Source organism: Lepidochelys olivacea, assembly GCF_965140295.1.
Source record: "Lepidochelys olivacea isolate rLepOli2 genome assembly, chromosome: 4".
Taxonomy (NCBI): Eukaryota; Metazoa; Chordata; order Testudines; family Cheloniidae; genus Lepidochelys; species Lepidochelys olivacea.
In genome coordinates, this window is record NC_140414.1 from 20,784,389 (window position 1) to 20,810,343 (window position 25,955).

The 25,955-nt window shown below is 43.4% G+C and overlaps 1 protein-coding gene across 5 annotated transcripts in view; it reads left to right on the top strand.

Moving 5' to 3' along the window:
• Positions 1-25,955, top strand: part of FRAS1 (Fraser extracellular matrix complex subunit 1) — a 308,408-nt gene that overhangs the window by 209,256 nt on the left and 73,197 nt on the right. For all 5 annotated transcript variants that reach the window (XR_014711451.1, XM_084627181.1, XM_084627178.1 and 2 more), the window contains 8 exons: positions 5,654-5,832; positions 8,638-8,754; positions 18,586-18,700; positions 19,254-19,391; positions 22,298-22,330; positions 23,143-23,274; positions 24,226-24,351; positions 25,269-25,516. Coding sequence is in view for 4 of the 5 variants with exons in the window: in XM_084627181.1 (XP_084483307.1) it covers positions 5,654-5,832; positions 8,638-8,754; positions 18,586-18,700; positions 19,254-19,391; positions 22,298-22,330; positions 23,143-23,274; positions 24,226-24,351; positions 25,269-25,516 (1,088 nt within the window). In the remaining variant the exon portion in view is untranslated. The remainder of the gene's footprint in view (positions 1-5,653; positions 5,833-8,637; positions 8,755-18,585; positions 18,701-19,253; positions 19,392-22,297; positions 22,331-23,142; positions 23,275-24,225; positions 24,352-25,268; positions 25,517-25,955) is intronic.

The following is a 25,955-nucleotide window of genomic DNA, read 5'->3' on the forward strand; positions in this document are numbered from 1 at the left end:
GCTCAGCACTGGCTAAGGACATTATTTCATGGTATTTTGTACACATCAAATATCTTTGGAGAACGCAGTTAGTTATAGTGCGCGTTTCAATACCATCAGCTACGAATACTTACATATGATGTCCAAATCCCACATCTGGCCAGTTAAAATGGGCGTCAGCTTGTAAAACAGTCATGGCTAGATTCCAGTCTGAATGCCCAAATGGTGGGGCTGCGTGTTCCGTTTCATTGTCCATGGTTGCAGATGCATTGAGCTCAGGGCAGTTAATATGGAGTTAGACCCAGATGCTCAAAGGTATTTAGGCACCTAACTCCCATTGATTTCAGTGGAAGCTGGGCACCAAGTATCTTGTGAGGACCTGGGACAAAGACCCTCATGGGAACACGATGTCACCCACTGTTTGTCAAATGGTAACATGATGTGATGCAGTGTCGTTGTAGCCATGTTGGTTCCAGGATATTAGAAGGACAAGGCGGGTGAGAGAATATCTTCTATTGGACCAATTCTTATGTCAACCTTATCTCCTAATTCCCACTGTGGGCTCTGATCTCTGAGTGGCTGCCTTCACAGTCTATAGAAACAAAGGTGGTAAAAGCATTCTACAGGCTGAGGGGAAGGCAGGGTGGTAAGTAATGGGATTTGTGACTGAGGTACAAATTCGGAGAAGCTGGATGGGAAAGAGAACAGAGCACATCGGGCTGGAAAATAAATATGAATAAGAGAGAACGACATTAATTTCCCCATCAGATGTATTGTTTCATTCACAAGGACAAATAATCTTTAAACATGCTTTAGACCCAAATGAAACTGTATTGTTTTAATTTGCTGAACCAGATCAATTTAGAAAGGGTCACTTTAACAACACAGACTCTACTCTTCTCCGTGTTGTTTTTAGAATAGGTTTAATTCTTAAACAGCTGCTGAAGCCTCACAGAAGATGTTGATAAACACAGTGCTACTGTTCAGTTCATATTTAAATATGCCCTATATTGTCTCTGGGTAAGGCGTGTGTCTCATTTTTAATCATTTGAAATATTCGTATGAAAACAGGAATTTGATCTTTAGGAGTTCATCTCCTGCTGCCTAATCCTCATTTGAAGTTATAATCCTCTGGATGTATCATCGTAAATATCTCCACAACAACTATTTGTGATTATATAAACAGAGGTTTATGGCTTCAGATGAGAAATAAACAGCAGGAGCCTTTGATCTTCAAAGTTTTCTATGAAATATTATTCCTGGTGGTGGTAATAATAATTTAAGAAAAAGCAAGGAAATACAAAAACAGGTCCTGAGTAAAAAAGGGTCAACATAGGGCTCCAGTACAAGCAGAATTACAGATCCGTGAAATGTGTGTGCATTTTCTAGTCTCAGCTTCTTGTTGTTCCAGACCAGTTAGAAATGAACCATCTATGTATTTTTATTTGCTGATGCTTCCTTCTGATTTGTGGGGGAATAGCTACTCCAGAGGCTAAATCCTGGCCCAATTGAAGTCAGTCTCAAAACTGCAAGTTGACTTCAGTAGGATCTGGATTTCACTCCAGGTCTGTAATGTTAGTAAAATGAATGGGAATTGGGCATCCTAAGAGACTGACTCATGTGAGTAAAGTATCGGAATCAGGCCTATCATTAGATTGAAGGACCATGCTTCTAGGGGAATATTAGTGTAGTTTTCAGTGCGTGACAGGGTCGCCAGATGCAACCTGGACTGTGGGATCGCTGAACTCACCAACCTGGGCTGCCTCTCGCGTTGTGATGCTGACGTCAAGCTATAACACTCTGATCAGCACTGCATTTACACAGACATCCACGGGCAGGCACACACTGAACTGAGTTACATGAATGATGTCCCAGCCACTCATGAATCGCCAATAGGGAGGCTCCCCCCCAGCCTTGCACCCCAGCACTATACTGTCCCACACTGCTTAAGGCTTCCTTGGGCAGTGCAAGTTCATTAGTTCACCACTCCCTCGGTGTTGAATGGATACACGCTAGCCTTTGTAAACTGAGCTGAGATTTCCCAAGCACTTCAGCCAAAACAGATTTATTAATGACAGAAAGATACATTGTAAGTGACTATAAGTGGTAGGCACACAAGTCAGAGATAGTTAACTTAAGAAAAGTTAACATTCATTCTAAATCCTAAATTTTTAGTCTAAGCAGGAACTGAACCAAACAATGTCTCACCCTGACAGATAGTACAAGCAGGTTACAGTTCCCCAGTACACAGGCTGGGACTACCTTCCAGCCTGGGACCACCCTTCCCCAGTTGGTCCATTGAGACATTCTTCCAGGTATTGAGTTGTGGGGGAGAGACCAAGTGTTGATGTCACTGTCTCTCTTTTTATATCTTCTTCCTGCTTACTAGAAAGATCCTTGCTGTGACGGGGTGGTTAGGCAACCTTCATTGGTCAGGCAGTCTCGATGGCGTACATACTCTCTTTGAGAAGTCTCTGGGATGGCCCTTGGGAGAGTGGATTCCCTTTAATGGGCCATCAGAATGTGTCTGGCTGGTCCTCTGTTGTAGTCGAGAGGTTGGCTGGGGGTGTCTTCCAACCTCACAACATATTTCAGTAACACACATTGCTACACTTCATAACTGCACATATAATGTAGCACACACAATGCAAAAGGATATTAATGTTCAACAGATCAAGACTTTTCAAATGATACCTCCCAAGGCATGCATTGTACAAAACCGATCATAATCATGTCATAATGGTGAATATGGGGGTTCCAGGATGCTACTTTGAGGTACAGAATGTCACATAGTGATAAGAGAGAAACATGATATGCAAGCCTGCGTTTTTTTATTACTCAAACATCATTCAAATGCGATTTTGGGAAATGAACTAAGAGAGCTTAAAATGAATATTTTGCAAAGGAGAATTATTGCTACAAAAAGAGCTAAATAATTTGTATGGGTTTTGATTAGTAGCTACAAGGGATACTTTCAAAGGTCAATAGAGAGGTGGAATGCACAATTAAATACAGATTCAGTGGGAGACTGGAGTTTGCTATATGTGCAGACTACATTTCTATCCATGAGTACTAAAACATAGGACGATATGTAATTATTAGCACAGATTATATGTAACTCTAAAACAAATGAGTAAAATTAAATGTTGAGGACCAGCTAGATCCTCAGCTGGTATAAATTACCATAGCTCCATTGACTTAAGTGAAGTCAGGAATACTGTGTCCGGTTCTGGTGTCCCCAATTCAAGAAGCACGTTGAAAAATTGGAGACTGTTCAGAAAAGAGATGTGAGAATGACTAAAAGATTGATAAACATGCCTTATAGTTAAAGACTCAAGGAGCTCAGTCTGTTTCGCTTATCAAAGAGAAGGGGAAAGGGTGACTTGATCACAGTCTATACGTACCTACCTGGAGAAAAGAAGCTTGATGATAGAGAGGTCTTCATTCTAGCAAACAAAGGTATCACAAGATCAAATAGCTGGAAGTTGAAGCCAGACGCATTCAGACCCTAAATGAGGTGAAAAATTTTAACAATGAGGATAATTAGCCATTGGAATAATTACCAAGGGTTGTGGTGGATTATCCGTCACCGACCATTTTTAAATCAAGATTTTGGAGGTTTTTCTAAAAGATCTGCTCTAGTTCAGCCACAGCTATTACACTTGAGGCAGGAATTAATTCAGGGAAGTCCTGTGGTCTGCGTGGGTATGTTTACACTGTGTGCTAACCCCGGGCTCTGACTCCAGTGTGAGCTCAAAACCCCTTAACATCCACACACAAATCAGTCTGACTCAAGTCAGCAAGCACTCAGGACCCTGGTCTTAAGAACCACTAGGAGGGTGGGTCAGAGCCTGAATTACACCGTGATTCAGGGCCAAGCCTGGGCATTTTGCAGTGTGGATGCAGGTCAAGCCATAGACCCAAGGTCTGCATAGTGCAGTATGGACGTGTTAGCATGGCTATGAGATCCAGGTGTAGTGGTTGCAAAGCCAAGATTACAATGCAGTATGGACACTCAAGCATGGGGTTGGAAATACTGAGTCTACAAGCTCAGGTCCCACAGATCTGGGCTTGATGTGCAGTGTAGACATATCATGTTATGCGGAAGGTCTGACCAGATGGTCCTTTCTGTCCTTAAAATTTATTAAACTCTATGTGCTGAGGATCTAGCCCTAGAACTGTATACAAAATGTGATATAAAACCCATTAATATTAGGAAAAATGTCCATAATGCTCCTATTGCAATTAACAGAAAAACTGTTATTGAAGTCAATGGTGCAGGGTCGGGCCATAATTCTGAACATGCGACAAAGTTTGGTTCTGAAGTTATTGAATATATACCTGATTTACTAAATGTGTGGGTTTATTTAACCCAGGTGTTTGCATTTTGAAATAATGTATAAATTCTAGATTAAATAGACATCACAGTAGCCCTATGGGAATAGCACTGTCAGTTGCAAAAACGTTTATAAGAAAATACCGAACAAAGGAATCTACACCTTCAGCGTAATAGAATCATTTACTTTAGTGTCAGAACGGATGAAGGGTTAGGAATGCATGAATCCCAAGAGAACCTCCTCATACCCATTCAGAGGTGATACAAAGACATTTAAGATCACATGGGTCTCTTATTTGATTATCAGTTAGATATAATCTACTTTAAAAGATGTTTTATTGTTTTGATCGTGTCATTTTTCATAAGGTTTTTGTTTGATTTGTTTGTATTTATATATGAGATTTTGGACAAACTTTGAATTATGTGTTGCACAATAAAATAAATAAAATATTTAGGACCAACATTTTGATGCCCTTTCAGTGAGTAGCACTTGACTCTGTGTAATCTCATGGAAGTTAGGGGGCTACTCATGGAGTAAAATGTTGTTCACCATGAGTAAGAGATAAGAATCATCTTCTATATATATTTGGAGGGTCAAAGTTGATCAATAACAGGATTGATCCTCCAGTGATAAACATTGTCATGGCTGCGTTGAACCCAGTGGAGGTAGGACAGTTTACACCAGCTGAGGATGTGTCTGGCTGTGTGTAAAAGCTGATATAAGCAGAGTGTTTTCTGTGTGATATCAGGGGATCTTTAAACTGAATATTATTCCGACCAGAAGCTATAGCTTTGCAGTGTTTTTACATCAGCTAATAATACTGGGTGTTGTAATGTATTAGTTCAGCATTTCTATATGTGCTGAATATTTCCGCTTAATTAAATTAGTAAAGAATAAAATTATGGGGTTAAAAGGTGCACAAAAGCATCAAACAAACTGGGCCAGAAAGAATTCAAGTGCACTCCATATGTTGACACAAACACTTACAAAGAGTCAGCTCTCCCTACACATAGGAGTAAGTAGGGTGGTCTAGGAGCAGTGTAGTGGCACTTGGGAAACATGGGTTTGGTTGCTGGCTCAGCCATATGCCTCCTATGTGATCTTTGGCATCTTCCCTGTGCCTGTCACCCACCTCCGGAAATGGATTCCCTACTTCACACGAGTGTTTGGAGGCTGGTGATTTTGGAGTGTTTTAATCTAGAGGCAGACCAGTGAACAGAAGAGGCTGCCAGTGGGTGAAGACTTTTCCCTTTGAATGCACGGTTGGTTGTGGGGAAGGACACACACGCTTCCTTGTCTCATGCATGGTCTCTCCCTGTTCACCTCTGCTTTCTTAGGGGAGGTCGTTCTTCTGGGTCCAGTGCCAGCAGATGGCCCAGCTGCCTCATGGCAGCATCTGCCTGATGGAAGAGCTGCCACACCAACCACCTCTTTCACCCAGCAGGACATTAACAAAGGCATTGTGTGGTATAGGCAGTCTGGATCCCGCGCGGAGAGCGACTCTTTTTACTTCCAGGTACTGCCTGTCTTGCCATCTGTCCTAGAGCAGCTTTTATTTTCCTCTGAGACTTACTCTGTTTGCTGTGCCTTATCCATTATCAGGATCAATGTTTGTGCCTGGAGACAGAAAGGTTTAATCATAAAAAGGCTCCCTATAGGTAGGACCAAATCTTAGTCTTAATGCAGGTAAAACTCCCACTGATGCTAGAGACAGTTTTGTCCGCCTGCAGGATTTGGCCCCTTGTAATGACCGCAGTAGTAGAGGTATCCATCTGTAGAGCTGATTTATTAGGCTAACTCTTGTATGCTGATGTTGACCTCGTTTAGCACGTCACAGACCACATCGCAGATCTAGGGAAAATTGCCTTTCAAACAACTTACCAAGGGACTGCCAACTCCTTGAGGTTTGTCTGATTCTACGTCCATCTCAAAGTGGAGTAGACTCCTGAGAGGAAGTTAAATTGCACCACTCCAGTAGTGATATCCTGCTGGTAGCCTCTCTAGGCAGGAGATGGAGGAATAAAGTCATTAAAAAGGTGTGAGAGAATGACTGTCCCCAGAGTGAACAGGTGCACAATGGCCTATACGTGCGTGCCCTCGCTTAGGACTGTGCCGAGAATGAAAACCGCAGACTCATTACAGCAGAAAAGACACAGACTGGAGCAGTGTGCCCGGAGGCGGATGCTTGCTGGGGTAGTGATAGTACCCCCCTCCCTTTCCACGCTTGGATCTACACAGAATATTTGTTGTTTAAAAATGCTGATGCTCAGGGCATGCCACTTTTCAGGAGCCCTGCGACGGGGGTCTTCCTGGAGTCAGTATTGGTGGGAGGGGTCTGGGACTGATGCCCAGGCAGACCAGGTGTGGAAGGGAGTGGGGCAGGGAGGTGTATTTTCCCCATCAGCCCCACAGAGATGGCTAGGAAGACATAACACAGCTTATTGCTCTCTTATCCTTCTTTACTCCCTTGTAATAGGAACCCTCTTCAAGATAAGGGATTTCCAGGGGGCAGCTGCAGCCAAGGGCAGCATGGATGGCCCTGTGCCTTAGGCGATGTCCTGGGAATGACTGAGTGGGGAGCAGAAGGAGGGGAGGGAAACAACACTCCATGAGGAGATGGTTGCAGAGTTTTCCTCTGCCCAGGCCCCCTCCCATATGTGTATTTCTGTATCGGGGTGTTTCATCCCTGAGAAAAGCATCACCTTGAGATTTGCTGCTGCAATTATGGAGGTGTGGCTCACGACTCCAGCATTAAGTTCTGTTTTGCTCTTGAAGCAGGGATTTAACTTCTTTATTTGGTATGAATAATGCAGCATGCCCTCCCCAAACCTACTGTGCTCACTCTGAGCAGTGAGTGGGTTTTTTTGAGAGTTGAGTTCGATTTGAAAACACCCAGGCCAAGAGCCCATCTCTCTCCTGGGGTTCTCTCATGTAATAATTTAATTTTCTTAATAGACTGCTGCTCTCACTCCACCAATAAATGTGTATATATAGACAAAAAGGCACAAAATACACCCCAGCAGCCATTATAATAAAATAAACCCCACCTTCCCAGCAGGCAGAATGATCATAAAATCCCTCAGACAGGATCTTGCATTTTGCTTGGGAAGTTTAACAGTCTCCCATAATGCTAAGTCAACATGAACATTTGCGTGCAATATTTGTTACATTTGGTTTACAACTTAGAAGCTATTACTGACAGGCAGTTAAGGTAATTTCTGAAGTAATTAATATAAGTGATAATGAGGAAGTTGAGAGTGCCAGATGTTGAGCAAGCTAATCTTTAATTTAATGGCTGTGTCGTTCATCGGTATCTGCCTTTTGCATGAGTCAGACGTGTGGGTTTAGTTTCTTGGTGCAGCGACAATAATTGTATGAGGAGCGAGCCCTATAGGGAAAAGAAGCTACAGCGTGTGGTATCACATCAGAAGATCATAATACATCTCTCTGAGTGCAGAAAAGTGGATTGTGACTTCCCAAAAAAGGCAGGCTTGTGTGTTTTCAACAACGCCCTGGGAATTGTAGTTCAAATGACATCAACATAAACAGACCCTCTGAGTGACTAAAATCATTTAGGTTTTACTCTTTCAGGCCTCAATTCCGCAAAGCATTTTCATGCACGTTCTCAACTTGAAGCGGGTGTTAAGTCCATTCTTACTCAGCAAACTGTTTTAAGTTCTATTGAAGTCAAGGACGTACTGGGGCCTAATCCTTCCATGGTGTTGAGTGTAGGGAAGGCAATGAGAGCTAAGGGTGGTTGCCGACTTTCAGGATTATTATAAACCTTTCTAGCATAGTTTCTACACTATGTTTTAGTGCCTTTAAATTTTTGTAAAAATAATTATGCTGGATCCATGTGTTTATAAAAAAAAAAAAAGCAACTGCAACTGGACTGTGATGAGTTAGATATTAATTTCATCTTGATATTGGGATGGTGGTATGGACCATCTTCCAGTGTGGAGCACAAAGTCGTCTTGTGCAGCCTTGACCTTGATAGTATATCGTATCAAAGAATAGTACAGTCTGGTACCTACTATGTGAGTGCATTTGGATCACAGAGAAGCAACCCTAAGAGACATCTGGTTGAAGGTGCAGGATGGTTTTTTTTCAGCATTTATCATCTAGTTTTGCTGCGCTCGTATTCTCAGGATCAGCCCCTAACTTTGTCCTCCCAAAGCCAGAAGGAGGAGTAGGGGAGGTTAAGAGGAGGGCCTAGAAAGGCAGTTGTGTTTTCAAACAATAGCAGTTCTTCATCATTGCAAATGAATTGTGATCATGAATTGTGATCAAGGATTCCATTTGTATGAACTTGTATTTGCAGGTATCGAGTGCTGCTATTCCACAAACCCACCTGGAGACCCACACATTCAACATTGCCATTCTCCCACAGATACCCAAAGCACCGCAGCTCTCACTTGGGTCCTCTCTCCATATGACTGTAAGTCTAACTCAAAGCCACTGGCGAATTGTCACTGCATTTTTCCTTCTCATTCTGGGAGTGTACTGAGACCAGACTTTGGCACAGAACAATTATCGCTTAATATTGCTTCCTCTTAATGTTGTTCAGTCTGTGCATTGTACCTGATTCAAGGATCAAGGGAAGCTGGATGCATAGTAGAAAAAAGAAAAGTGAAATGAATCATAGCTCAGATGTTGAAATGTAAAAAAAAAAAAAGAAGTTGGAAAGTCAATATGAATAGAGGTGATTGAGATAAAAAAGGAGATTGTAGAGGCTCTTAATAAAGAAGAGAAAGGAAGAAACTACATATTTACATCTTTTCAAAGAATTCCCACAGCTCTTAAAATCCCATGTATTACAGAGACTAGTACAGTGGGAAGAGGCAAAAAGTGAGACAATAACAAATAGATCTTATGAGTAACTACACTGCAATCCATTTTTACAAAGATCACAATCTGCTCACATGACAAAGTTCTAATCCACCAGTCTGACACCAGAAACATATATTATAATATTTTCCTAAAACATTCAGACAGGTCTATTACATTTGACTGTAAATTACTCTTTTTGAAGCATTGGCAGTGGAAGTAAGTATTGCGTTTTTATACTATGCCATGTAATCTAATGCAGTTGTTCCCCTAATCATTTTAATTTGAAGAGACGCCTGCAAGGCTCGTGGGAATTAAATTAGACACACAACAAGCCTTGTAGGGGTTGGCAGGTATATGTAGTGTATATGGCATATATTTTTGCTTTGTTCTGCTATGTGCTCTGTTCCTGTGAACTAGCAGAATGCTGTTGTATACCTGAATCCTCCTTGGAGTTCTGGTGATAGCATAACCCACTAAAACCTATGCTTTATGCCAACAAATATACCTTGGTTCGACTGTTTCTTTCTCAGTGCAGACTGATACAAAGCCCACTGATGTCAAGAAGAGTCTTTTCAGTTAGGTCAGTGGGCATCAAGATCCACAAGTGTAGCACAGTGCAAGAAGGTCATGGTGCAGTGATTAATACAGAGAAACTCAGACCTTCTACAAATTGGGCCAAATTCGGCCTTGGCATAAATTGATGCAATTCCCATTAACTTCAGTGGGATCTGTACCTGATTCACCAGGGCTGAATTTGGTCTATATGGCCTGTTTTTGAAGTGTAGGATGGCTATTCACTCTTGTTATTTTCAGCATGACCCTGATTTTAAGATCATTTCAAAATATCTTCAGGGAGAATGCAGCGTTGTTGTCTTGATGTTGGGTTGTACAACCCCTGACAGCACTGAGCAAAGATGTTGTGACACTGGGTTAATGACATTATTATTATTAATACGCTCAGAAGTGTACTGGGTACCTCTTGTAGGGGAGTGGCTACCCCATAGCACACAGCGCTGGCTACACATGGTACAACTGTCTCTCCCTCCATTTCCTTCTCTGAGGTGGGTCTCTGGCTCTCCACATGCTGGTCTGTGCTGGAGATGTGACTTAGCCCGCTGGCCAAATCACAAGCAAACCCGTAGCAACAGTTCAATAAACAAAAATGTCCTTCTGCCTCTTCAGCCCACCCTCTGGGCCTTGCTCCCAGCTGGTTTCTTGGCTACCTGTGTGAGTCGTTCTGGGACAGAGCACTGGGTCCCCGGGCTGGTTCCCGTGGAGTACCGTTCTCAGCTGCTTTGGGGCTGTGTTCCTTGTAGCCTTCCCTGCTGTGGTATAGAGCATTGGGCCCCCAGGCTGGTTTTCTGGGAGTACTTAGTCTCCTGCAGACCCTGACTCAGGCCTTCCACAGTAGCCTGCCCACTGCCTGTGGTTCCACCTCCAGATTTATCTCATTCTCAGTCCTTTTATAAGGCCCATATGTCGATTAAGCTGTCACCTGACCCTCCTTAGTCCCTCCACTTCAGGCTGGAAGCAGCTAATTAATTATGGCCAGGTGTGGCTGACCTGTCTCCCCTTAAAGGGGCCACTCACCCACTGACATTGCCTTATGAAAATAAATAAAGACCCAGTCCATGCTGCAGAGAGTCAACGTGACCCAGCAAGCGAGGGTCATTAACAGACAAGTTGGTAGTGGGTTGTAATAGGGTCATGTGGTGATTAAGGCAAGTGGACATCTCAATGGCTCTGCTATTTGTTAGACGGTATATTCTCCCTGCCCGTCCCCCCCGCCATGTTTGCTCGCAGACAAGATGGCCGAAGTGAGGCATTAGGAGGGATTTGGAGGTGGCCTGGTGAACAACTTTGGGGCAGGCATTCCAAGCATAAGGGAGATGGCTTGGAGTTGCCTGTGAGAAAAGCCATTGCGGAATGGAGGGGCTAGGAGAGGAGGTCAGAGCTGTAGGCAGAGTACTTGAAGCCTGGCTTTGGGAACCAGGGCTAGCCATCTGAATGAGATGCACAGGCACGTCTGACCTTATTAGTTACTAATTCTTTATTCATGATGTGTTAAGTGCCTGCGGCATGCTTGGCTCTGTCATAGACCCAGATAAAGACAGAGTCCCAGCCCAAACGACCTTGCAGATAGACAAAAACACACTGGGAGGATAGAGAAAACTTTAGATCTGCCTATTGTAGGTACTTATACAGCCTCCATTAGCATAGTATCTGCATGCCCCACCACACCTCTGTGAAGTAGGACAGTGCTGTTATGCCCATTTTATAGATAGGCAGTTAAGGAGCAGAGAGACTAGGGCCAGCTTTTCAAAGCTATTTAGGTGCCTAAAGATGCAGATAGACGCCAAGTGGGATTTTCAGAAGCGTTTAGTTACCGAACTCCCACTGAAATTGAAAGTCAATGGGAGTTAGGCACCGTGGTGCTTCTGAAAACTCCGCTAGGCATCTATCTGCATCTTTAGGCACCTGAATACCTTTGAAAATCTGGCCCTTAAGTGACCTGCCCAAAGTCACACAGGAAGTCTGTAATGAAGCCAGGAAGTGAAGCCAGGTCTCACAAGCCCCGAACCGGCACCCTAATCCTTGGACCATCCTTTCAGGTGTAGTAGGGATGGGTGGGGAGTTCTTGCCATTTCATATTGGGTAGGTAAAGGATCAGTGTTAACCTGGCGAGTGATAGCATGTGATTTCTTAGAAGAAATAGGTTTCCAGGTGGCATTGAGGGAGGAAGGCCATGAGTCCGAGAGGGAGTTCATTCCACACGTTGAGGTTGGTGAGGTAGGAATACAGGAGTGGGTGAAGGAACTGAAGGGAGTGGTGAAACCGTGCCATGATTATCTCACCGCTCCCAGTGGTCTTATGAAGGTTTAAAATGCGGGCAACCTTCTGCAGGCAACAATAAAATCTGTTCAGGCTGTTATTTGGAGCAATATTCAGTAATGTATCTTTTTCCTTTGAATTTTTTTTAAAACAAGATTCACGGGGGAGGTGTCTGATTGCTCCATGCAATGCTGGATTTTATAGCTAATTACACACCACAAAATCCAACAGTGTCATAAAATATTGTGCTTTACTTGAGGGGGCTCATCACAACCTGCAAATGCTGCCTCTTTGAGAGACAAATATGCCTTGGAGGCAATTGCAAAGGGACCATAACATTAAATCTTCTCATCATAAAAGACTGCACTTCCCACATCAGCGTGATTGAGTTCTGCTAATCTGTTTTCAAATGTCTAAATTCCTTCAGAATTAGACTGGCGTCTTTGCTGAAGAATGAGCTCACTGCTAAGTCCTTCTACGGCAGAAGACTGGTTTGATTGATCTGTACTAGAAAGGTCAAAGGAAGTTAAGTGAAAGTTTGACGATTAAGCTGGGCATGTATCTATAGTGTTTCCTTTTTCAATTATGCATCAAGTTACACCTTCCCCAAAAGATATGATAGATGAGGTGAGCATGCAGCTTCTCTGATGGCAAACGCTAGCTGAGTGTAAGCTGAGATCAGATTTGTGGTGTGGAAGAAAATTCTGTGATTGTTAAAGTGCAGTTTTTATTCCAAAAAGTGGCTCTGTAAAATTGACACCATCGTTACCATGAGACTTGTTCTCTTTATGCATTCAGAGCCATATCTGCTGGCGTCAATGTCAAAAAGTAACTTTCACTGCCATCAATTTCTGTTAGCTGTGCAGAGACAATGTAGCTGAGAGGTAGCAAGCTGAATTCTCCTTCATGTGCATCATCAGCAGAATTGTTTTCTAAATTCCTTTCAGATACACTTGTGCAAATGTGCTGAAAACAGTGGGGTTGAACAGGTGTCCCGAAATACTGATTTATTTAATGAACGGTGTATATTAGAGTAAATTTTCTTTTGCTTTTTACTCCAAGCTGTTTTTTAAGATGTATTCTGTCAGGAACATTGCTTTGATGGTGCATAATGGCAGCATAAAAACTATAATTTCAATCCAGCTAGGCTGAGGACAAATATACTTCCACACTGAGCACTGGACGTAAGGTTGGGGTTGTCTGTTTTTTTTATGCATTGTGCTCTGTATTTGGATACAAGAAAATACTGTAGGAATGACAGGCTTACCATACAAGATAATGAATACACTTTTTCATCTGAGGATCTCAAAAGTATTTTACAAAGGTGGCTAAATCTCATTGTCCTCATTTTACAAATGGAGAAACTGAGGCACAGAGCACACATATAATTAGCCCACGGTCATACATTGGCAGAGCCAGGGATGGAATCATGGTCTTAGACCCCTAGGGCCATTAGTCCATGTTGTCCAGAATCCTGCCTTCAGCATTAGCCAGTATCTGACACTACAGAGACAGGTAAAATCATGCCTCATAATAGATCTAGCCAGTTGTGTAATAATGAAACATGGGAATTCCATACATAGTCATCGAGTTTACGACCAGAAGGGACCACCAGGTCATGTAGTCTGACATCCTGTATATCACAGGCCCCTAGCAACACCCAGCACCCGCACGGTAACCCAACAACCAAAATTAGACCAAAGTATTACAGCCCATAGAAGCATAGGCTATTATATGCCACAGGTAGAGAATAGGAGTGACTGAGGCTCACCAGTGACCAAGGCCCACTCAGTGGCAGGGAAATGATTGTGAGACACTTCTAAGGTAATCTTTGCAAGTGACCCGCACCCACATGCTGCAGAGGAAGGTGAAAAAACCCCAAGGTCACTGCCAATCTGAGCTGGGGGACAACTCCTTCCTGACATGACTTGTAAGGATCAGTTAGACCCTGAGCATGTGAGCAAGAACCAGCCAGCCAAGCACCCAAGAGAGCGAATTCTCAGTACCACCACAGAGTCCTGGTCCTCCCCATCAAGTGTGCCATCTCCAACCGTGGCCATCCTGATGCTTCACAGGAAGGAGATTTTTAAAAAACCCAACCCAACACATTAGGTGGGTACGGGAGGGGTGGAGAAATCCCTAAAGCATGAGCTTTAGGAACATATGACAGAAACTGGAAGCCCTGCCCCCAACCATCACAAACAACCCCATCCCACAATCACATTCACAAATTTGTCCAGCTCTCTCTTTAAACTAATTAAGTTGCTTGCCCCCACAACTACTATTGGGAGGCTGACCCAGGACCTTACCCCTCTTACGGTTAGCAAACTTTTTCTAATTTCCAGACTCAATTTGTTCTTGGCCAGTTTATATCCATTTGTTCTTCTGCCAACATTGTCCTTTAGCTTACACAACTCTTCACTCTCCCTGGTATTTACACCTCTGATGTATTTATAAAGAGTAATCCTATCCTCTCTCGGCGTTCTTTTTCCTAGACTAAATAAGTCCAACTCTTTCAGTCTCCTCTCATAAGGTAGGCCCTTTATTCCCCTCATCATCCTAGTAGCTCTTTTCTGCACCTGTTCCAGTTTGAATTAATCTTTCTTGAATGTGGCTGACCAGAATTGCATACAGTATTCCAGATGAGGTCTCAGCAGTGCCTTGTACACTGGCATTAATACTTCTCTTTCTCTACTAGAAATGCCTCTCCTGACACATCCTAGGATTGCCTGTGGTCCATCTAGTCTAGTAGTCTGTCTCTGACAGTGGCCAGTATCAGATGCTTAATAGGAAGGTACAAGAATCCTTTAGATGAGAGAATTATGGAATAGAGGAAATTTCTTCTCAATCTTACCTATTAGTAGTTGGTTTATACTCTAAAGCATGAAAGCATCTATCTATCTATCTATGTAATCATAGCAAAATATTGTGTTAAAAGTACATTATTAAGGTTACAAAGTTGAGCACTCAAATGCTAGGAAAGTCCTGGGACTTGTGGAAGGGTGGAACATATTCCGTCTGGGAATGGCTCATGCCCAGTCCGGTCACAGCACTAGAAGCCATGAGAAGCTTGGACATGCTCAGTGAGGATAGAATCTTCGGAGATTTTAACGATAAAGCTCTAGCAAGTCTCTAGTGAGCATGTGCAAACTTTCAAAGGCTTATAACTTGGCCGGAGGAGGGCAGATTTTTACAGAGATGGTAAAAGGACCCCTCCCAAATGTCAAGTCCCTGATCCAAAGCACAGGGGCTCTAGAGCATGTCAGAGTAAGGGCCACAAGAAATTTCCCCCTAGCATTGTTCTTTAAAATGGCAGAACCATGTTGGCTGAAATTTAAAATATATATATATCAGCCTGATGCAGGCACCCAGCATGGAAAATTTCTGTCCAAACAACTGAAGTTTGGCAAAGTTATAAGCAACTGAAAATAGGGTCTTATAATGGGTGCGTTGTGCAACCTCAGTAATAGGTGGTGGTACCAGCCCCACCTATATTATAGTTATTTATATCCCATTGAATAATATTGCACATGTTCTCCTATCCATATAAATGTAATCTTTTTTTTAAATCCTACTGTTCTCCACAATATTATCTGCTATAAATAATAGATTAATTAGGGAAGTAGTTACCTTTTACAGTTTTAAATTTGTTGTCTTTTCATTTCACTGAATATCCCCTTCTTGTATTATAAGAGAGGATAGATATGAGTCCTCAGTTTACCTTCCATGTAACAAGGCTTGGCAGAATTCACTTTTTTTTATTTTTATATGGTTTGGACGGATAATATCATTATTTATTTTTAAGCATTTGTTTTTAGATGTTTATCAATTGAAATTTTAGCAGCTACTGGAAGGGATGGGAGGACATCAACCATTTCATAGCAGTAGACACTGATGTTCTAAAAATTAAAACCTTTATCAGAGTTAAAACACCAACTATCAACATCACATGTCAAAATATACGAAGTAAAAATCCTCTGCTAACACTGGCATTATAAACCCTTTTTATATAGACATTGAGGTGGGACTCTAATAAGTTCCCAAGCAGCAGTTTCCTTACTTTGCCTGTCTGTAAATTTGGATTATTATCAATGGAAATATTTTTTCATTGGTTTATGTGTGTCCAGTGAAATCGTTGTTTATTGACATTGACCGATAAAAATTGAATCTTTCCAAACCTACCTGTAACATTAATTATCTTGTATATATCTATCACATTCCCTCTTCATTTTTTCTCTAAACTAAACATTTTCAGGGTGAAATCCTGACTCTGTTGAAGTCCATTTGAGTTTTACTGATGACGTCAGTGGGGTCAGGATTTCACTCCTAGTCTTTTCAATCTCTCCTCATAAGGAGATTTTTCCATTCCTCTGTTCTTTGTAGCTTCTTTTTTCTAAATCTCTTCTATTTCTGCTATACGGTAATCAGAGCTGAACATAGTATTCTAGGGTAGCAGTATACCACTGATTTATATACTGCCATTACAATATTTTCAGTATTATAAGGTAGTAGACTATACACGATATGGTGAATGGGAGGAAAATAATCTTCTTGATCCTCAGCAAGTGATCATCTCATGCTCTAAAGCAGGGGGTTTAATTGCCCATGTAATTAACTTAGCTTGTGTAGCTACAGATGTTGATCATGAAATAATCTGGGTCCTTTTAGGATCCTGCTGGAGTATTCAACTCCATGACCTCTTGCAGCAGTTAATTCCACTGGATTAAGACTATCATACATCCACAAATTACATATATTGTGACAAAGCTCTGTCCTTGCCTCCGTGGGTCCCACGTTTCCTGGTGGATTTCGCTAGCCTCAGAGGCTCTCTGTGATCCTCCACGTAACCCTTCTTTCCCTAGAGACAAGGGTCACAGTCTACTGAGCCATTCTCATCATAAGCCAGCAAGGGAGGTGAGGAGAAGTTATCCTTCCTTGCACAGTCTCTGTTGTCTCCCAGTCTCAGTGATTAATCAGGGGGCAAAGGTGGCGGGGGGAAGCCCAGGCCCATCCTCTACTCCGGGCTCTAGCCCAGGGACCCTAATAGTATCAGCTATGGTAGCTGATCTTTTAGAAACATGACATGTACAATTCCCTGGGCTACTTCCCCCGCAGCAGCCCTCACTTCCTCAAGCTCCACTTCACCCTTACCTAGGAGCCTCCTTCCTTGTCCCTGATATGGTGTGTACTACTCAGCCTCTCCAACAGCGCAACTTCCTCCCACAGCTCCTGACCTGCACACCCACGTGACTGCCTGGGAGGCTTTTAACTAGTTTCAGCCAGCCCCTGATTGGCTTCAGATGTCCCAATCAACCTAGCGTTCCCCCTGCCTTCTGGACAGTTCTCAATTGGCCCCAGGTGTCTTAATTGACCTGGAGCAGCTGCCATTTCACTTATCCTGGTACCAGGGATTTGTTTAGCCTGGAGCTAGTATATCTATCTCCCACTACTTTTCTATAGCCATCTGGCCTTGCCCCGTCACAATATATAATATGCAGTACAGTGTGCTCACACCCACAGTGGCTCCTTTGAAGTGTTGTGTTGACCCAGCACAGGAAACGGTACGCTGTTTTTAAAAGGGTTGAAAAGAAAAGGAAAAGCTGCTATTCCTTGACATTCCCATGGAAATTGCTGGAAATTTTTCAGGATCTTTTTAAAAAAGCAGATTCACTGAAAACAGATCTGACTAGACCAATAAGCTGGCTAGGGAATGACTTGTATCTTCACCCAGTAGTTTTAAATCACATTTATTATTTTTTCCTCATCCATTCTGCTAAACATGTGTGTGAGGGGGGCTGTAAAAGAAGCACTGCTCTGAGGCACATATCCCTTTCTGCTTCCCCCTTGCTCCAGGCTGCAGCAAGGCCATCCCAGGACAAGCAGACACCCTCCCCCGTCAGCTCTGCTGTACTGGCTGGTGTGTCTGGATGTGGGGGAGAGGCAGAGACAAGACTCTGTTCGCTCCTGGCCTACCAGTCCCTGGATTGGTGAGGGAAATCGAGGCAGCAATAGCTCTGTTCACACCTCCATTCCCAGACCACGCCCAGGTCAGGATAGCCAGCACAAGAGTATAAGGGGGGAGGGGAGGGTCCAACTTTCTTGCATGGACGTAAAATCTCAGTTTAGCTCATCTCTCATTGGCACTGGTTCTCTGGAGAAAGGAAGACTCATGATGGTAAAATAAAGTGCTCTCTCTTCTTAATGCTTAATACTTGACGTTCCTGTAGCCCCTTCCATATGAGAATCTGAATCTGGTTCACAAACATTAGGTCATAAGTGAGACATAGGCGGTGAAAAAGCCTTGCGCTGGCCTTCTGCACAGAGGTACGTTTCACCCACTAGCGAACCCCACAGCACCTCCTAAAGGTAGCTGGGTATTGCCCCGTTGGACAGACGGCACAGTGAGATCAAGTGACTTGGCCAAGGCTCTCTCCCACGTCGCTGTCGGGGATTTAAATGTATAACTTTAAAGATCAGGTATTTGGAGACTCTTGTGTTTAAGGATTGGTTCGTTTGGAAAACAAATCTCTCAATCGATTTGTTATATTTCTGAGCAAATCTCCAGGTACCATTGGCTTTTGTGTTCATTGTATAATGTGTTTTTTAGGCGCTGGAGGATCGTGTGACCGTGATTGAGCCGCATCATCTCTCCTTTGTAGACTCAGAGAGTCCGAGTGGGAAAATCGTGTTCAACGTGACTCTACCTCTGCAGCCAAATCAAGGCAAGATGTGCTATTAATGTGCTTTCTTTTTTTTTTTTAAACAAAAGTCTTAGTGTTGGAGGCTAAGGACTTCTGTGCATTTATTGCCATTTCTTCTAAGTTCTCTAGCTTTATCCAAAGTATCTGTCTGTGCAGGCAGCTATTAATCTCTCTATTTTCCTTCAATACTTTTCAGACCATCTGTTTCTCAATCTGATTCTTTCGGTGAGCAGAGGGGTGAGCAGTGCCCAGCCAGCTTTCTGTAATGTCAGCGTCTAGAATACATTGCACACTGCACCCAATGGTTTTGCTCTTTTCACCTCTCCATCCATAAGCATCTGCAGCGCTTACTTAATTAGAAATCTCTGTTTAATTCCCAATGTCCTCTGTTAGGTCCAGAGATTTGGGCTTTGGGCTATGGCTGGGTGACCCATTCTGGAGACCGTAAGCAGAGATAACGTCGAAGACATAAATAGCACTACAAGGGAGGAACGGACAGTGGCAGAGCCTTGATTGTTCAGTGTTAAAAATGAAATGGATGCCTCTTGTTAATATGAGCTCTCTGTCTCTCTAGGAATTGTGGAGCACAGAGACAGGCCCCTCTCCCCAGTCAAGTATTTCACGCAAGCGGATATAAACCATGGCAAGATTGCTTACCGTCCACCCACTGCAGCTCCACATGTCAGAGAGATTATGGCATTCTCTTTTGCTGGTAAGAAACACCAGCTCTTCACTAGCTCTGTGTCAAGAATGTGGAAGTATCTCCACTAATTCCCATTACAGACCTGGGTGTGCCTCTTTCCCTCCAAAAAGCTAGCATTCTCTCAAAGTTATGGGCCAAACTCACTTCCATTAAACTATGAAGACACAGTCAATGCAAGCTTTGCCATTGACTTCAAGAGGAGCAGGATTAGGACTTGAATTACTGTGAACTCTTTACAGTGGAAATGCTGAATTGTGAAATTGAGATTGTTCAGAATGTTACGGGTCCCATGGAAAATGATCCCACAACTTTCTGTACTTTGGGTTACATCCTGGCCCCATGAATATCAATAGGAGCTTTTGGCATTGACATCAATAGTTCCAGGATTCTACCCTTTATTTTTTGTCACTCATGACAGAAATCTCTAATTATGGGACAGTATTGCAAAACTCAATGCATTATGGGTTTCATGACTGCCTTTGAAGCATCTGGCATTGACCCGCTCTTGGAAATTGGATATTGCAGTAGATGGATGGATGGTAACCGTTACTTTCCTATATTTTGGATCTTTGCCCCATACTGTTTCCTAGTTTGGGTATGGCAAGTTGACAAGTGTGGGATCATGTTACATGCATAACTCTGTAGGCCTCATGGCAATACGATATGCAGCCAAGTTCTTTCAGCGGGCACAAATCCTTACGTTAAATGCCATTCTTCAAAGTGTATTACGTACATTTAAAAAGAATGTAGGGCCACGTTGTCCACTTGGCATCAAGAGGGGCTCTCTTAAAATGTTCTTCAACCACTCAGGTTGTATTGCAAGCTGATTGTCTTCTAATCCTGTAATTCCACATAAGAGTCCCTCATAATGTGGAGATAAACCAATGGAAAGAGGGGGCTGTCTTTCAAAACTGTGTGTTAACCTAAATGGGTGTTGTGAAAACAAAAGCCAACAATGCACAGGCGTGCAGTACAGAGTCTGATGGGCCAAAGCAAGTTCCTTCTTCTTCAAGAAATCATTGCGTTCTTACTGACTTTTAGTGTCTGTTGGGATGTTCTATTTTTGTAGTGGAATAAGAAGAGAAAGCATGTGATATTTAGAAACTTGTTTTAATTTGACTTGGTTGGCCCTTGTATGGGTGTGGGGGAGAGGATGAAGGAGACTCCCTGTCCCCCTGCTTCTGCACCCAGTGCAAGAGCCATTCACAGTTGCAGTCTCCGTGTTCTCCCTTTGCACACTGCCCTAGACAAAGGCAGTCAAGCCGTGGCCCATCCCCTCCCTTCATACCAAGATGTTGCCTTCCTAGTTACACACTGGGAAGTTCAGGAACAGAGTAAGCCTCCCTCATGCAAAGTCCCTCCACGGGCACGAGGGAGGACAAGGCAACGCTCTGTATTTCCCCTGCTTAGAGCAGTGCCCGTCTGGCACAATCTAGCCCTGAGTGTTTTAGTTGATTTTTTTTAATGTTCTATCATAGAGGTGTATGGTGCCTCACAGGGTACAGTAACTCTGTTTGTGTTGGAGTGGTTAGTTCACTGGTGGTGACATATAGAACCAATTACAGGAGAACTTCAGAGTTATGAACACATCGGGAATGGTGGCTGTTCGGAACTCTGAAAAGTTCAGAACTGAACAAAACATTGTGGTGATTCTTTCAAAAGTTTACAACTGAACATTGACTTCGTACAGCTTTGAAACTTTACTATGCAGAAGAAAAATGCTGCTTTCCCTTTATTTTTTTAGTAGTTTACTTTTAACACAGTCCTGTACTGCATTTGCTTTTTTTTTTTTTTGGGGTCTCTGCTGCTGCCTGATTGTGAACTTCCAGTTCCAAATGAGGTGTGTGGTTGACTGGTCAGTTTGTAGCTCTGGCGTTCGTAACTCTGAGGTTCTACTGTAGCTTTTCTTCATGGTCTGTATGTACTGAGCTACTTTCTGTTGTAAATAGAAGTGTAGAAATTGACTCAGTAACAAGTGAGCAACTCTGTATTTGCTGATGATGGGTGGCTGTGCTATGCAATGTTCTGAATCCTGGAGCCTCATTCTGAAAAGACAGCCGAAGATGAGTAACTGACAGGAGGGCTGGCGCAAGTACAGGCCGGTAAACCCCACTCTGCCTTCTTACAATGTGCAAATCAAGTTTTATTAGAGTAGCATCACTCTGTCTGCAGTGAACTCAACACAGTCAGTGAAATATGATGGTGGTATTAGCACTCCCTGATTTGCAGAGCTGTGTGTGCTGAGGAAATGAAACCTAGAAGCAATTATCAGTAAGTCACTGGGCCTGTCAGGGTATACAAACACCAATTTATGCAATTCTCTTTTGTAATGTTGGCTACCTTGTAGCATTGAATAGCAGAACATTTCTCTGTTAATTGTATTAAATTCCAAGTTCTTAACAATTACAAAGCGGAGTACAAGCAGTTAATCCTTACAATAGCCCTGGAAGTAGGGAAGTATTAGCATTCCCATTTTACAGATACGGAATCTGAGACAGAGGGGAGCTAACTGCTACACTTTCAAAAGTTACCACTGATTTCGAGTACCCATCTTGGGACGTCTTGTACCTACTGCTTTAGAAGAGCTGAGTTCAGTTCAGTTGGACTTGTCAGTGCTCAGCATTTCCAGAAACCAGGCCCAAGATGTTGCAAATTAAACAACCACTAATGGAGGTGTCTAAATTCAGTGGCTTTTCTGAGGCTGCACGGCAGGCGAGTGGCATTGCTGGAATTAAAAGTTAGGAGTTCCTGACTGTAACACCCAGAATTGAGGCATATGTAGTAAGCTGCCTCCATAAAATGTCAGGAAAGATATTCCAGTTTTTGTTGAAAACAAAATGGATTTAAATCCATGTGACCTTATTTCTTTTCCTATGTTAGTCATAAATGTGCTCTACTTTGTTTTCCCCCTGCAGGTCTCCCGGAGTCGGTGAACTTCAGTTTCACAGGTAAATTAATCACTATTCTTTCACTGGCATAGGGGTCATGGTACTTTTTCCTTCCTGTTAATGTCCTTTGCTTTACCTCTCCCTGCCTGACGCCCGCCCAGCTCCCATTTCAGGGACTTGCGAGTGTTGAGTAAAAGTCTGTGAAAGTAAAAGTGCACCAGAAATACTTGAATACTTGGTTGTTTTCACAAATTGTGGATTAAGATGCATGGAGGACAATGACTCCTTGGTAGGAGCCAGGAGTTGGTTTTCTTAATAGCAGATACGCCTCTTTTTCTAACCATCAATTCAAATCCTGCAGGTCTGATTCAGTCAAAAATCCCATTGACGTGAGTAAGGACAGCAAAGTTTGACTCAACGATTATTAAATGTAGTATGGAAACATTTCAGAAAACTGAAGTGTGTAATAACTTGTTACCTTGTTTAAGCCTTTTCAATGTGCTGCCTACCATGGGCATGCCAAGTATCCCTTATTCTGGGTAACCCACGTGTGTTCTGGCTCCAGACTGCAGTCTGTAATAGAGAGAGGCGTACACATGTGTGTACGCACACATGGAGTCAGCACTGCTCTTCCAGTACTTTAGTTCTGCCAGGGACGGATTAGGGATAAAGGAAGACAGTTTTTTCAGAACTCCTAAATTATGTAGTCTGGTGTCTGGATGGTAATTAGAGGGGGATGGGGCGAGAAACTACTGTGGCTTGACAAGCAGTGGTGAAAAGCAGCCAGCCTGGAATGTGTTTTTTAGGTGCGTTTCAACATGTGTCGATTAAAACAAGCCAGTTAATGCAGATGTGTTTACATTTGGTTGTAGTGTCCGACGGAGAACATACCACCCCTGAACTGACGTTTACCATTCGCTTGCTCTCGACGAATGAGCAGCCTCCGGTGTTCCACGTCACAGCTCCATTTCTGGAGGTCAGCCAGGGTGGCAAGGCTACAATTGGTGAGGCGCCATGAGGGCGTGTAGCAAAGGCACTATTCTGAACGAGCATGGCTGAAGGGATTACTCTGAGAACATGCTGAACAGGCTGGGGTCATCGCCATGAGCCCAGCACATGCAGCTGGTTCAAATTCCGGTGTGGGCCTCTCTCTTTTGCTAGGGGCTAGATTGTGTCATTTAGCCCAGAACCTGCTTTGGTAGCAGTGCCGAGCCCAGCACCTCCATTCCAAGAGCTCAAACTGCTGAACCTCTTGGAAGGGTCCGGCATATACCCCTTCCCCATGGCTTCGTCTGTTCCCCACGCTCTCCCCCTTTTGGCCGAGCTGCTGCTAGGGGAGCATCGTGCTTCCGGTCCCTGTGTTCTGCCTAGTCCAGGGGCTGCATTCGGACCTGCTCTGGTGGGCTGTGCAAGGCGGGAGGGCTCCCCACTCTCTCCCTCACATTGTGCAGGGGGCAGACTCTGGCCCGGTATTAGCAATGTAGCACGTAACACTGTCTGGTCTCTGAGAACATGCTGCCCAGCTCTATGTGCTAGGGTAAGGAAGTGTTGCATTTTTATAGACGGACTCATAGACCCACTCACGCTACGTCGTGGGGCTGTCTGAACACATGGACAATTGGATGCAGTCCCCTCCCACATGGTTAGGAGTTGAAGGTCATGCTAGCTGTCACTTGTAAGTCTGATTGGCAGTAACGTCTCCGTTTGAACTCATGACCTCAGCATCACCAGGGACAAATGATCTCCAGGCAGGCAGATCCACAGACATTTGTGTGGAGGAGATGAGAGCTCCAGAATTACATTAATTTTAAAATATGAACTCAATTAGAGCCCATTAATTTCTGTCACTTAATGCATGTAAAATTGCATATGCTAGACCTGCTGCTTGTAAGGGAAGGTTCGCTGTAGAGCAGACTACAGTTCTGACGCTAGTGCTGTGTATTCCCCCGATGCAGGGATACAACTGGCAGTAAGTGACGCAGACACAGCTCCTGAAGATCTCTTCTTTGAGCTGGTGGAATCTCCTCACCATGGGGTTCTGCTCAGGTACAACGCTGGGGTCCACAAGCACATGAAAGCAGGTGAGTTGAGCAGGAAGAGGAGGAATTCAAGTTGGGGGAAGTCACCAAGGCAGTATATTTTCCCTATCTGTGTGTTTTTGTTAATTTTTAATAAGCAATTGAGCTAGGATCTGTTTGTCAATAATAAATTGCTAGTAATTGCCTGTCACGAGCTCTTCAGAGAGCTGACTGAGTAATATTTTCAGAGCACTGAACACGTTCACTAAAGCTGGGCAGGTACCAGTTCACCTGTCCACCAGAAATTTTCCCATTCTGTATCTGGACGAAACTGAGACCTCTCAAAATTTGCCATGGAGAGAAAGCGACTCCCCACCCCTCAGTAGCCCAGTGGTTTGGGCATTCAGCTGGAAAGGGGGAGACTCCAAATCAAGTCCCAGCTCTGTTGATCCAGGAGGCAGCATTCCCTAGTGGGTAGGGCACTGAACTGGGACTCAGGAGATCTGGGTTCTATTGCTGGCTTAGCATCTGGCCTGCTGGTTGACCTTAGGCAAGTTGTTTTCCCATCTGTAAAATGGGGATAATGGGAAAGCAATACAAAGAATAGATAGGGAGGGAGTAGCCCTGGTGTTGGAAGCCTTGGCGAGAGATGTGGATTTTAGAAGGACGTGGAAGGAAAAGAAGAATGCTGCGCTGATAAGAAATGGGAAAGTTTGTTATTAAAATACTACTCATTTTGTCACAGTTTTTCTGTACCACTATGAAGGTTATGGCTTCTCCCTGCATACATTCTAGCTCACTAATGAAACCCTCAGATAGAATCAGAGCTCACACAGCTGTAAAGGGTGCATCAAATACCAGATAAGCATGTGCTTAAGTGATTTGCTTCATCTGGGCCCGAGGCATTTGATCTGAACTTAAAGTATTAATTTCATGCAGTGGATAGAGTCATCACTGTTTTTATATTTCTTTTTGGGAAGGAGACACTTTCACGTATGAGGAAGTCAGCCGAAATGCTTTACAATATGTCCACGATGGCTCATCAGTAGCAGAGGACAGCATGGAAATCTCCGTAACTGACGGCGTTACCACTGCAACAACGGTGCTGAAAGTTGAAGTATCCCTGATGGATAGCGAAGGTCCCCGGCTGGCCCCTGGCTGCTCGTTGACCGTCACGGTGGCTAGTAAAAGCTCTGTGACTCTCTCCCGATCACACCTTGCTTACATTGTAAGTTTGTATCCATTCCTTCCTAAACCCAATGCATTCAGTTAGCTTCCTTCCCCTCAGGAGACCACTGCACCTACAGGATGTTGATACTTGTCAAATACTTCAACCTTTTACTATACCCTGACTACAGCTGCCAAAAAGGGAATAATGAGCTCTTTCATCCTACCAGATTTTCAAGGCTATACATATTTGACTGAAGTAAAGGTGAACTGCAAAGCAAAAGAGAAAATTGAGTTAATCCCATATTTATGCACCAAACACCCTCACTAACCGGGCCTGTGAGTTTGCTCAGCAATAATCTTCTTTAAAACTTCTTTTCCCTCCCTGATATTGACTGGCTCTTCCTGGTTTGCTAAAGAAGGACCTGGAATTCTGTGACATCATGCTGTGATACATTGCTTACGTATGTTGTGAGTTTTCCAGTATCAATGGTGTCACA